The sequence below is a fragment of the Notolabrus celidotus genome, chromosome 10 (genome assembly GCF_009762535.1).
Source record: "Notolabrus celidotus isolate fNotCel1 chromosome 10, fNotCel1.pri, whole genome shotgun sequence".
Classification (NCBI taxonomy): domain Eukaryota; kingdom Metazoa; phylum Chordata; class Actinopteri; order Labriformes; family Labridae; genus Notolabrus; species Notolabrus celidotus.
This window is the reverse complement of record NC_048281.1, coordinates 25,988,639-26,003,439: the sequence shown is the minus strand read 5'-3', so window position 1 is coordinate 26,003,439 and position 14,801 is coordinate 25,988,639. Positions and strand designations below refer to the sequence as shown.

At 40.9% G+C, this 14,801-nt stretch overlaps 1 protein-coding gene across 1 annotated transcript in view; it reads left to right on the top strand.

The window, feature by feature from the left end:
- il1rapl1a (interleukin 1 receptor accessory protein-like 1a) overlaps positions 1-14,801 on the top strand; it is a 479,938-nt gene that overhangs the window by 123,178 nt on the left and 341,959 nt on the right. Inside the window, exon 4 of the mRNA XM_034693768.1 lies at positions 11,951-12,060. Within this exon, the coding sequence (XP_034549659.1) occupies positions 12,048-12,060 (13 nt within the window). The 5' untranslated portion in view covers positions 11,951-12,047. The remainder of the gene's footprint in view (positions 1-11,950; positions 12,061-14,801) is intronic.

Genomic DNA, 14,801 nt, shown 5'->3' with positions numbered 1-14,801 from the left:
GGAGACAGGCAGTGCATGTTGTCATTTCAAAAATACAACCAATAAACACAAACCCAGTAATTAATCCAGTAAACTTTAAAAGTCTGTTCTGGCCAGTCACCAATGTGAGCCATAACACTCATCCACCAAGTTGTAATAAATATACAAATACTAATGATTCAGAGAATATCACAGCTCCTTATCCCTTGGCTTGTAAATCACACCTCTTCACAGCTGTGGGTTTAACATTTTTCATGTTACCTTGCCCAGAAACTGAGGAGATAAAAATACTTTTTTGAAAATAAGTCACTCCCTGCTTGTTTTGGTTGTATTTAATGAAAAGTGGTGAAGTTTGCCAGGGCTTTCTGTTCAATAAGTATACTTCAGGTTGTGTAGGTTTCTAATTACACACATTTTGACTGCTGCTACCTAGTTACCTACCCTCCTGTTATGTTGTGGGTCAAATTTACCCTTTTTAAAGTCTATTTTAGGTAATATATGCCTTCCAAACCAGCTAAATGCAGCATAAAAATCTAAATAAAAAAAATAATAATAAACAAAAATCAATGTCATGTAAAAATATTGTATTTATATGTAGGGCTTTCCAATGTACATTAAAAAAAGTTTCAACATTATTTTTTTAATGATAAACAAGTGAGTTATCCTCATTGAACCATGATCTGTGAGAATTAAAGAACACCAATGGACTAAATCTTGATTTTAATGGTTAGTAATGGAGTTAAAAATTAGATTTAAAAAAAAATGTGTATTCAGATTTTTTGGGGTTCTGAAACTTTTGGATAATGAAATATGCCCCGGGTCAAATTGCCCCAGGAGCATTATTGCTGTTCCAGAGAAACAAACATAACAGGAGGGTTCACTAATGACTGATAGGTGGTGTACCTGTGGCGTTAGTAGGAAGATGTTTATTCTTAAATTTATTTTGGTGCAAAAAATCAGATGGTACAGTATGATGAATTTCCCAGATATGTAGTGAGTCCCTTTAGATGTTTCTGGCACACAGTTTATTTACTTTTGAAATCTTCAATGTAGGAGTGTAACTGTAGCTGCAGGCATTTAGCTTAGGTGCAGTTTTTGCAAATTTTTCCTGTCAGTGTTATCCAAGGTTCTTTGCTTTTTTTAAAAAAACAACTGAATTTAAATGCTCTTGCATCACATATCAATGCTGTGTGCGTTCTTTCAGCCTGCCTTAACCAAAGCATTGATACAAAACACATATAAAACTACCGACTTTAAAAACTTTGTTACAAATACATCTTGTTACTTCTTTCTTCTTATGCAGGCTCAGAGCGTCGTTGCTCGACAGTTGCCTCTCCGCTCTATCTTTTGTGGTGTATTCAAGCGCAACTTTTATTATAAGATGTGGGGCAATGAGAGCCAACGCATCAATTTCTTCTTTGTCTGGGATAGTTCTTGGAAGTTGTTTTGGTGTGTCGGGGCCCTTAATCTTGTGGTCTGGGAGTTGTGAGGCTCATGCAATTTCACACCACCTGACAGAATAAAATTTATTGGTGTAATCCGGATTAGTGTTCATACTACTACTAGCTCCCATTTCTGATTAGAATTCACTGTCACGCCGTAAACAAAGTTTTTAGAAAAGTAAGAGTTAGTACTGCTCCTTCCAAATCAATTAATTTGCTTGCTCTTAAGCACATAAATCTGGATTTAATTGTGGAAATATGTCTATTGATAAGACGGTATCAGACAGTGCCAGTTCTTTTTCCTTCTCTTACATTCTTAATATTTTGAAAAGCTTGAATGATACATACAAAAGCAAAACACTATTCAAAACCACTTCAGCTCTCATTGATTTATAACAACCTCCATTAATTGAGACAGTGAACATTCCCAAATCAGCTCTTGCCCGGCTGGACCGCAGAACAAACATCAACTTCTGCTGATGCAAATCAAATCTGTTTTTTTTTAACGCTGCAAAAGTTTAACTTAATTTAATTTCAAACCTCAAATTGTAAATTCAATCAAGTAATCATGATAGAAATTGACACTAATCGCCACCAATTAATTGACCTAGTGTACAATTGAAGAAGTGCCATCTACAACAATACAGACATCTTTTTCCTGGTGTTTATTTTGATGTTGTTGTAGTGCTGTCATTGGCTGCAGTCCCTTCTTGTTTCCTGCACAGAACAGATGTCAATCATCCAATTTATCAGCCAGGCTACTTTTATTTCCCCTCCTGAGACCATCAGTTTGGAGAAGCTTGTACATTAAAGCAATGGCTGTCAAAATGACCCGTTAGTTTTGACAAATTAATCACAGAAAATAAAATACGTTCAAGACATTTATGCAGATTAACTGCAGTGTGATATCACAGGTCACTGATCGTATATAGCTATCCACAGCAGATGTGCAAATGTCATCAGAGCTACCTTTTATGGAGTTTACTGTCTTTTAGTTTACATTATGTCATCCATTTAAGAGAACATCATCATCCGTGATTGATTAATAAAGTCTGCACTCAGACTCTATCCTTCCCATAACTGTCAGGTCTGCTCAGTAGCATACATCAGAGGTTCATATAGCCCTGTACATACACAGAAGCCCAGACACAGCTTGACGAGCATCCCCTTAAAAAAGTAGCTACGCATCAAAACAATGCAGACAGCAGGCTGGATTGGTCCACTGGGTAGCATTTTATTTACTGCATTTGCAATATTTATGGCATTGCTGTAAATCGGCCGTGCATTCTACCTCCTCAGATGTGTCCTCTCTTTTCTTCTTTGCAGTAATTGCAGTATGATCAACTGAATCTTCTTTTTCCTTAGTTTCTCCTGTATTTCAAAGCCATCTACTTCCCCCTATCATTTTGTTGTTTCTCCCAGGGCCCAACAACCAAATATAGAAATGCCATATAGCCAAAACTGATGCATGCAGCTTGTGTATTTTTGTTGGTATGTAACAAAGTTGCCAGGTTGTCTATTATCAAGATACACATTCACAATACACAACTACTTCAAATTTAAATCTTTCTGTGACATGAAAGCCCACAATGTGATTCAAAGGGTGTGTGTACAACAACACTCTGCACAAGCAGGAATTTTATTGACACATTTGATTGAGGCAACCTGGTGGTGGGGGCGGGCCTGGTGGTCACACCCCCACCCTCAACACACACTCCCTCAGGTCCTCTGCCAACACCACCTCCTCCCATGGCAGGTGTGCACTTAGCGGGGGAAGACAGACACAGGGTAGGGCAAGGTGCGAGTAGGTCCATGTGTCTGTGTCTGTGTTAATATGTGTGTGTTGCCTATATGTTTGTGTGGGAGTGGGGTCGCAAGATGATTGAGGCAGATTAAGGCAGTTTGTAAAAGAAAACTCAATAAGGTTTAGAATAAAGTAAAATAAAAACATTAACCTTCTAGAAATAGGGTCATACTGTAAGCCTCCCCCATTAATTATGATATACTCATCACAAAGCCTGTGATTAAATAGATATTTTAGTTGCTTCATCACATTGATACCACCAGCGTCTGCATTGTTTGAGGAAACTGGCATTCTTTCACATTGATCGAACAATCATGACCATGTTCTACAATGCTTTTATCAAATCTGTTGTGTCCTTTTCTTTAGTCTCATGGTTTGGTCAAATATCTCTGAAGGAAAGGAACTCATTAAACCAGATTGTTAAATGGTCAAGCAAGTTGATTGGTGAGCCACAGGCATACCCAGCATCCCTGTACACTAATCAGTTACAGCGGATAGCCACCTCTATTTTAAATAATGCCTCACACCCTCTGCACTGTGCACATTTCCAGCTTCTTCACTCTGGACGACGTTTTTTAGTTCCAAGGTGCAGGACACAGCGTCACAAGAAAAGCTTTGTTCCTGCTGCTATTACTGAGCTGAACAAGCAATAGCGTGTATTTCCTCACAGAGTCAGCCCCCAATTTCAAGACTTGAGCCCAGGTTGTCTTATTTTTTATTCATGTGATTCCATTGTTTTTATTGGTTGACTGTTTTCTGATATGTGTTTTAAATGGAACCTTTAGCACTTTTATCATTTTATCATGTCTATTCATTTTACCATTTTTAGTGTTAGATTAGTTTTAGTATATTTTTGTATGTTTTGCACATTAAGTAGTTTGTTCTGTCTGACATCTATCTTGTAACTCTGCATTGACCTAACATCTCACTGGCTGCAAAACAAGTTTACCTACGAGTACAAATAAAGCAACCTGAACCTAAAAAAAACATAAAACAGACAAAAATATCAAGAGCTTAAAATACGCAATCATACCTACAATTATATCAGTCTACAACTAGTGTTCCGGTACTCCAGACCGGTCTTGGTCTCGAGACCACTTATTTAAGGCGTCAGTCTTGTCTCGGAATCAAAAGCATTTTTACTCGGCCTTGTCTCGGACTGGGCGGACTCCGTATTTTATATCAAGACCGGTGGAGACCACGACTGATGTGTCCCTGTCATTACTGTACGACCTCCTACCCCTTAGGGGGATCACAGGCAACAGAAAACAGAGTTTTACATCTAATCTAAAGCAAAAGTTAAACTTACGATGACCAAACAATACTTAAGGAGTCAAAAGAAAGGCAACAAATACAAAACCAAATCTTGTTTGTTGCTGTCAATTGTATTTAAAGCAAAGTTAAACAAAATAATCAGAAGTCTCTTATTTTGTTTACTCTCATGATGATATTTCATTTATATATATGGTCTTGGTCTTGTCTCGGTCTCGCCCTGCCTTGGTCTTGGTCTCGACTCGGTCTCGGCCCCTAAATGTATTGGTCTTGTCTTGGTCTCGGTTAATGTGGTCTTGACTACAACACTAGTCAACACCAATCTTTTACTTACTGTTATAAATCATCAAAAGCAGTCTCACCTGTTTTAAAGACTGTTCTGATTCATCATACAAAAAAAAAGAACACTGGCTCTGGTTTGATTTAATTTCTGCAAATCTCCATGAATCTATAAAGAACTATTAAAACTACAACTTCTTGTTCTGTTGGCTTCCTGCTTTCTGCCCCTCCTCTACCTTGTGTTTTTTCCCCCCGCTATAGATTCAGGAAAGGTCAAAGGTTAGCAGTGTTGGGTCAGGATATGGTTGCTGTATTTATGGCACCCCTCCGCTCCCTGCTTTAATATGTCAACACAAACGAGGCAGGATTGAGTGTCTTATGACAAGGGACATTTTTCACCTCTCCCTCTACTTCCCCCTCTGCCCTGGTGTTCAAGGCCCAGACACTCTTTTCTGCTCTGTGAGGAAATCTAACAAGGACAAACATGTGCTCCCAGTATGCACTTTGTGAGCAGGTCACATTTTTAAAGGGCAAACCAAGGAAAACCTGCTGGATAACATGGTTGATAAAGTAGGAGATGATCAATCTTTCATCAGCATTGGGACTGACTTTTCATTAAGGGAGTCCTGTGGAGTTTCAGCTCCTAATTACCAGAATAAGAGTCCCAGTGGAATATTAATTATACAAACCCAGACTCAGCTGCTGATCCAAATGTTAACATGCCTTTAATAGATGTGTATGTATATGTCACCTGTGTGTCTGAGCTGCTTGTCATTGTGTGTGTTTAATCTTCTCTCTGTCTCTCCACATAGATGTCTGATTCTTTTAGCTGTAAACCCTTCCTCAAGCTCCTCCTCAGATCTGTTTTACCTCTCTACAGCAGTCATATTTGATAAAAAATAAAGTCACCACCTCTCTGCCCTCAAGTGCTCATTCTGATGCTATAAGTCAGAATGATATCTGCAAAGCCTTCAATAGACGTTTTCAGCCCCCGGCTAATTGTTTGATAAGACACAGGCCGCTCTGACATATATCATACATAAGCATTTGACCACCTCTGGGTTTCTGTTCCTCTCTTCAGATTGTCGGTCTTTATGCTGAATTAAAGGCCTTACGGGATACATGGATGGTAAGAAATTCTTGAATAAAAGAATCCTTTCTTCCAATGGATTCACTGTGTCTGCACAGGTCATTGCGAAAGAAGTCCCCAATATTCACTTATTTTTAAAATGACATTTAACAGTAATACACTGAGTAACAATGGGCATCCAAATTCATTTCCAAGTAATTTCAAGCTTCTGAAATCTAAAAGCAGGGTTTGGTTTTAAGTTATTGGAGTGTCTGGTCACAGATAACATCATATGAGATAAATACATCTGTATAAGTCTGTGTGGATGGGAGTGTAGGGGGTTGTAGATGCATATCAGCATCCTTCCATACATCCATCAGCCCATTTGTCTATAAAATCATTCATCCATCCATGCAATCACCCATCTATCCTTTGATACATCTATCCATCCTATCATCCATCTGTGCATCTATTCAATCATCCAGTCAACCATCAATCAATCAATCAATCAATCAATCAATCAATCAATCAATCAATCAATCAATCAATCAATCAATTAATAAATACATACATCTATCCATCTGTGCATCCATCCATCCGTCCATCTATCCCTCAATCTAAACCAGTCTCCTATCCATCCATCCAGTCTCCCATCCATCCATCCATCCATCCATCCATCCATCCATCCATCCATCCATCCATCCATCCATCCATCCATCCATCCATCCATCCATCCATCCATCCATCCATCCATCCATCCAACTGGTCTCCCATCCATCCAGTCTCCCGTCCATCCAGTCTCCCATCCATCCATCCATCCATCCATCCATCCATCCATCCATCTATCCAGTCTCCGATCCCATCTCCCGTCTATCCATCCATCCATCCAACCAACCAGTCTCCCATCCATCCATCCATCCATCCATCCATCCATCCATCCATCCAACTGGTCTCCCATCCATCCAGTCTCCCGTCCATCCAGTCTCCCATCCATCCATCCATCCATCCATCCATCCATCCATCCATCCATCCATCCATCCATCCATCCATCCATCTATCCAGTCTCCGATCCCATCTCCCGTCTATCCATCCATCCATCCATCCAACCAACCAGTCTTCCATCCATCCATCCATCCATCCATCCATCCATCCATCCATCCATCCATCCATCCATCCATCCATCCATCCATCCATCCTATTATCCATTCATCCATCCATACATCCATTCATCCATCCATCCATCCATCCATCCATCCATCCATTCTTTTTCTTCATACGTGTTTACAGTTGAAATCTTTAATACTTATTCCATTATTAATTTTTGGGGGACAGTTTATACATTTTTATAGTACTTCAAATGTCATATTAACATACAATAAAATCATTCTTTTTTTTTCTTTATTGTACAAGACCAGCAGGGAGAAATCCCTCTTCTCTGTTTGTGGCTTTGGAAAAGCCACCTGTGAAAGGTTTCAATAATCAACCACTGTGCAGCAGGAGAGGAATCTTTGAGGACCGGGGATTTTGGTTCTGTGTTTCTGACATCTGGTGCCTTGTTGTGTGTTTTTGCTCAGCAGCTGAAGTTTACTGGGATTTTATGCCTCACAAAAAAAGCAGCTTACTGACGGGTCACTGCTGGTTGAAGGGGACCTTGCTGTTTTATTCTCTGGTGGTTTGAGGATTAAAACTTGCTGTCACCTGGCTGCAGAGCACTTGTGTACACATACACATGCACATGCACGTTTTAACCCATCTGTTTTATACTGACAAGAACCCCTTGTGTGACCCCCAGATTGAAATTATGGGATCAACATGTGATCTCCAGAGAAGTTATGGTCCTGCTGAGGCTAAAGGCATTAACGGGGGGGCTCATTGATCCGCAGTGGCAGCCAAGTGGTCAGCCTTCTCTTCAAGAGAGTGTGCAGACACACACACACATGGGGTCTCTGCTTCCCCTCCCCCTTCTCCCCTCCCCACACGCGTTCTCTGATTAGTGACGGTAAAAATTGACTTTCTGTCTGCTCACTGAGTGATCCGTGCACATGCAGTTTTACATCACTGTGATGCTGGGTAGATTTAACATTTTCAAACTTCTCCTCTCGGCCTCTGTGAGTTATGATTTCTGCCCTTATAAACAAAGCTGCTTGAACACAATACACAGCCCTAAAGGAGAGAGCAACAACCAGCTAACCCTATTATAATCTCTTTTATCTATAGAGATTTTAGGCAGGACATTACTGCACCAATCACTGCTGTATGTATGTGCTTGTATGAAGAAGAGACTAAAAAAGAGCTGTTCATTTAAATTTTGAAAAATGTATTCCCAGATAGCTGCAAACACACAAATCAGTAAAAGTGCATGTTATATTTGCAGATGTGTCTGGTTGCCTTACCTCTTACTGTATATAGATTTACTAAAGACTTGATTCTGCTTAAGCCAATCAAAACCGGTAATCCATCTATGGGGAGAAATTGATGAAGTGACCATTAGGGACTCTATTAATTATTGTATTTCTCCAGGATGGGAGTGCATTTGCAGGACAGATTTATATTGGTGTGTAAATAACAAAACATAAAAAAAAAATGTTGAGAGAGAGAGAGAGAGAGAGAGAGAGAGAGAGAGAGAGAGAGAGTGAACTGCTGCAGTGAGGAATGACACACGCAAGGTAGAGTGATTTGCGCATGCCTGTAGCTGCTGAAGTGGGTTGCCAGGTCTTCTCACACATAGAGGTTATGGAAAAACCATTTGACTGTTGTCCACTTGAAAAAGGAAGACAATCAGGAGAAATTACAAGTCAGGAGTACAGCAGGAGAATGGGTTAAAATGAGGGAGACTCACACCGAGATTTGGAGTGTTGGCAGGTCTGCAAACAGCTATCATTTTGTCTGTCACTTGTGCTGTGTCCCGTGTCGCCACATTCTGGATTTTTGGCAGTCGTAATAGCTTTCTCTCAGGGGCAACCATTTGGAGGCAGAAATACTAAGGATGATTTTGTATCCTTCCATGGGGTCTATCCTAGGGTGCCATATGGGGGAGAAAAGTTTGGATAATTCTAGGGGCCACTGACTGACAGGGTCCCAAAAATTACTAGCGCATTAGCTTGAGTAAAGTGATAGGTGTCGATGTGATGTTTTTCACGGACCCAAAAATCCCAGGTCGCGCCCCAGGGTTCATCTGTCCTGATTCCACAAATCATCGACATACAACTTTTGAGTACGGGTTCAATTGGGTTAAAATAACTACTCCTTAAAGGTGACATATCATGCAAAATTGACTTTTTAATGGTTCTCTACCTGAAATATGTATCCCTGTTATGTCTACAAACCCCCCGAGAATGAAAAAAATCCATTCTGCCCCTGTTTTGATTTCTACACCTTTCTGTAAATGTGTGTGAAACGAGCTGTTTCAGACTTCCGTGTTTTTGTTACGTAACAACAATATCCGGTCTGTCACGGAGTCAGAGCTCGGAGCTTGTTCAGCCCATAGACTGTATAAAATAATACTGAATCCCCCCTCCGTTTTTCATTACCTGCACAAATGTGTGCTAACAAGGAGCTTAGGAGGGAGGCATGCTAGTTGTAGGCTGTCTTAATAAACACAAAGGTCGGTTTTACTCCCCACGTCTGCAGATTTGAAGATCTAGTGGATGATTTTTATTTATCATGGATAAGTGCTAGCGCTAGTTAGCATAGCTACATAGCTACATGTCGTAGCTGTAGCTGTGTACCAAGACACACGTCGACATACTGACAAATAAAACAACAAGAAACACAGAATCTGTGACTAATCCTTCAGAAAAGGTCCCGCTGCCTTTCTGGCAGAGGTCGGTTTTACTCCCCACGTCTGCAGATTTGAAGATCTAGTGGATGATTTTTATTTATCATGGATAAGTGCTAGCGCTAGTTAGCATAGCCACATAGCTACATGTTCGTAGCTGTGTACCAAGACACACGTCGACATAGTGATAAATAAAACAACAAGAAACACTAAATCTATGACCAATCGTTCAGAAAGGTCCTGCTGCAGGCGCCTCTCTGTCAGGATCAGATTATGGATCAGATTCAGAGGGTTGAAGTAACGTGATCTCTGAGCAGCCGTGTATATTCAGCCAACATGTAAACATTAGATCAACGTGCTGGAGAGCTGAGGCCACACCCACTTCCTGAGGGGGCGTGGTCAGAGGGAAAACAGAGTGTTCTGAGGAGGACTGAAGAAGAGGGGTTTACAGGCATGCCAAAATCTGATTTCAAAGTGTTTTTTTGAGCATAAACTTTAAAGACATGTTTTGGGGACCTCTTAGACCAATATATATTGATGAAAAAAGCATGAAATGTCACCTTTAGGGCGATGGCCTTATGATTACAGCATACAGTATTGTGTTTGCCGTGAACCTCATTACTCTTTACAGATTTATATGCAGAATTTGAGGAGTAATGAGATAGGACTAACCCCCCTTGGAGCCTACAGGTGGATTCTGGGGAGGAGGCAGGTACAGTAAGATAGGAAGACTTGCAGCTTAAATAGACCGCCAAATGAGAGTATGTTGAGATCAGCTTATAGTGCGGATGACGTGTCAGTATAAATCAGTGCATCTCGAGTTGTCTGCCTGAACTAGCTTACAGGTGGCGCTCCTTTTTTGATTGGCAAATTTGGTCTTTTAAAAAGATGAAAAACAAGCAGTCATTTCTGTTGGGATACAGTCCTTAAACGCATAGTTATTTACCTCATAACATCTTTGATATGTTTTTTTCTTCATGTTAAAAAAGCTGTTTTTGTGAAGGATCATTTAATGACATCATGTAGATGGGCAATCCCAATCCTAGCTTTAAAATGAAGCTAAGTCCCTGTTTGTGCCACAGCAACCATGAAATCTTTAGTGTATGTGTAGTTTCCTCAAATTTTCCTTCTTCTGCTCCTTTCATTTGGGCAATTTTCTACCAAATATAATGCACCAAGTTGCAGAGTAGGGATTTCCCTTCATGAGCAAGGCTTTGGTACAGCTGAGTGGCTAAATTCTGATATTTATTTTCAGTTTTTGGATGCTGTTGGGAGCCACAAAGCACACTGACCAGAGTTGTCCTACTGCTGTTATGTGTCGAAGGAGCATCAGGGGTGAGCAACCCATTAAATGCTGCTCAGATTTACACAGCAGTTAAAAACCAGACAGCAGGTCAGAGTGAATGTACAAGCACAGACACACACAGCAGCATACCTGTTTCAGCATCTCAGCTTTCCGCAGCCCTGCACATTGCTTCACAGGCGAGAAGAAAAGGTCAAACACTGGAACTGTGGAGGCAGAGTGGGGATTGTTGATGGTGGAGAGCAAGAGCGTAGACAGCAGGTTACCTCTTCATCTCCCGCTTTCTCGCCCTGTCGTGCATCACCGTGTATATCGGTAAAGAGAGTGGGATGCTGATTCATGCTGGCAGGAATGGACCAGGCAAAAAGGAGGGAGAGACAGAGAAAAAAAAAACAGAGGCCCTAAAACAGCTCTGAATGTGTGAAAAAGTACCCTGCCAATACTGAGCTGTAAAACTTAAGTGACAGCAGGCACAAACCCATGAATCAAAGGGGGACAGGACTGTGGAGTTCAGTACGACAGGGACAAGTTCCCATCAAACCAATATGTAACCTTCAGCATGACGGTGACCGGTGTAACAAGATCTATAGAGCAGGTTACGAGCAGAAGTATGATTGTTTTTGCTGCTTTAGTAGTTTGATACTTTCTTAAACTGTCAGTAAAACAATTGTAAACCTTCAGATGGATCAGGAATGTACTGACTGATATATTTTTTATTTAAGAGTGCTATTCACGGAGTATAAAGTCCATGTGGTTTTGTCTTTTCTTTTGTCATAACTCACATGCTAAGCTGGGTTGACAGTTGTCTCCTGTCACTCTACTTCATTACACAGCTGTGTTGAGTGCTTAATTCTGATTGGTCAATTAGAACAATCTAAGGCCTGCTGTTTTCTCTATGGAGGTTCCCAAGAAATTACTGGAAGTTAACAAGCCGCCATTACTGCCTCACTACAGGACTTGGACTTGGATTTATTACTTGATAAAGACTGCTTTGGATTTCTAAGTTTTTTATTTCTTTTTGCAGCAGATGAAAGCTGGATCAAAGCAAGATGTTTGATACGTTGAAGAACCGCTGAGAAGACAGGGACCGTCTCAAAAATTTTTCCAGACATCTGCCCAGGATGACCCAGAAAAGTAAGTGAAATGCTTCAGTTATTTTGACTGTTACTGTTAACAAGTTGTAGGCTAACAGTAACGGCCCAAACTGTTTAGTCAGTGAAAATGTGGGTTAATAGCGGGTGGGTTGTAGGTATTTTTAAATTGAATAGACAGTGCAGTGCGTCTTCCCTCGTAGAGAGGCATTGTAAGCAGTTATGTATGATGCTCAGTGCTGTAACTTCACTGATGATTCAAATCTGCAGACAATAAAAATCAAATTTTGTTGAACAAAATGTGTGTTCTACCACGTAGGGCAGAGGTGTCAAACATGCGGCCCGTGGGCCAAAACCGGCTCACCAGAGGTTCCAATCCGGCCCGCAGAACAACTTTGTGAAGGGTTATAATTACAGAGAAGACATTAACTGACATTTTTCAATAAAACTAAAGGCTGATTTATACTTCTGTGTCTCCCCTACGCAGCAGGGGCTGACGCGGACATGAGCCCCACATACTTGTGCGTCGGTGTGTCTGTGTCGCGCAGCAATTCTCCGCCGAAACACCTGAGGGCAGTGCGGTCTCTCTGATAGCCGGCCGCCTGCTTCCGGTCCCGCTACGATCTCTGTTTACTTTTCCACAGAGTTTCAGAGCGTGTTATGTTAATCTACAGCTGACACATGTTGCTGTTTATCATACAGACATGATTACATGAAGAAAAGAGAGGAGGAGATGAAATACACGGCCGATGTGCGGCCGATGACCGGGATCCCGGAAGTGTTGTAAATGCGGGAAAGACAAAGCCGCCGAGCGGACCAATCACAGAGCTTGCGGTCCGCGTCGGCTCTACGGGGAGTTACATTTTGGAGGAGGTGCACGTCAGCTACGTGCGTAGGCCTCGGTGTAGGTACGGGAGCTACACGGACCCCCGGCGTAGGGTATGCAGTTGATTCAACGCAGAAGTATAAATCAGCCTTAACTGCTATTTCAAATTTGTCCTCTAGGGGTCACATAAAATCAGTGCTGACGGAGCGCACCTGAAAGGCACTTTGTTACCCGGGACTTTTTTTCTCAAAGTGAGAAAATAGATTACTTGCTTTTTGCATATTCATTTGACATTTATAAACACTTTTTAGAGCACTATAAGATGATTCACTTACTACTAACACTAGCACTACACCCCTGCATATAACACTGTCCAGCAAGCAAACTGTTCCTGCTGGAGCTGAGGGGTCCAAAATAATCAACTTTATAATCTATCTGTTCTTTTGATCTAAACATTACACTCTGTGTCAGGTGAATGGGTAACCTGTGTGCTTGGTGTGTTCGCAGCAGGTTTCAGAGTAAAATATTCTGCCCCACTATGAGACTCATTATTGCAAAAAATACAACAGCTGTTTTTGTAAAAACATTGTTCCTTAAATGTGGACATTTTCAGAATGTACTGGTACTTTTTGCGCTAAAACAAAGGGAAACATTTGGAGTTCTCATTATTTATAGGTTATTATGTTATGATTTTACTGGTCCGGCCCACTTAAGATCAACTTGGGCTGTATGTGGCCCCTGAACTGAAATGAGTTTGACGCCCTTGATCTAGGGGGTCTCACACGGTCAGTCAAGGTTCATGTAGTGAAATAGTTCAGAGTAAACAGCAGTCCATCCTTATAAATCTGCAGGTAATGGGGACTTTCCCCACGTAAGACATCCCTGTCTTACGTGAGGAAAGTAAAGCATGAAATCCACGATGTTGCAGATTGCTCTCTTCAGAATGGTGTGCTTGAAATGGCGGAGCATCCATCAACTTTAGATCCATATCAGAGCATTTTCATTCTCCCCATGTCTCATTGCATAGTGTACTTCCTATTGAAAGAACCACCTCAGGTAATGTGATGATGAAGTGCATATAGATTAATGTTGCTGTTGATGGAGCACCCAGTGGGAGTGTGATAGTGAGGTGTTTCCAACAGCTTGCCTTCTCATCTAAATCTTCTGAAACCTCCTACAAGCCCACAGGGAGACAGAAATACACACGCGGCCAGGAGAAGACAATAGAGAATGGCCGGAAGAGTTTCATCTCATCAATCTTTGGCTCACTTTGCAGCTCTCTGTCTTGCTGGAGCAGAAACATATTCTTTTCGGTCTCTAAATCACAAAGTTATCTGGCTGTACCGGACTGGGCTTTATTTTCAAAGGCTTACAGCTGTAGTGGGCTTCTGTTTCAACATGAACTGAAAAAAAACATATTTTATTTAAACCCACATTCCTGTTTTAAATATCAGAATGAATATTTTGGATACAGTTATTGTATCATATCATGATAATATGAAAGTTTGCTGATAGTGTCAAAGTCAAATACAACCTAATTACAGTTCTGTGGTTTAATCAGTTGATTAAGCCAACATAAGCTGAATGTGTTTTGGTTATGAATTTTCAAAATGTTATAGCATGGTTCAGTCCCTTTGTTCTCTTATTTTTGTGGCAGCAAAAAAAAGAAGAAGAGAAATATCCATCAGGCGTAGAAGTTTGAAAAGCTCCCACCTAAAGACTCATGCCCTGTCCACACGTATGTGGATATTTTAGGTCACTGAAAACGTAGGTTTTCAAAAACGCCTTCCAAGTTGGAGATTTTTGAAAACTCTGTTTTGCAGTTGTTCTGCTGACAGTAAAAACTAAAGTTTTGGAAAACGCTGACATACCTGTGCAAAGCAATTTTTTACATGTATTGCGCGTGCGCCAAGATGACTGGCTATGAGTTTGTTTACGTCTGCTGGGAACTGTTAGGT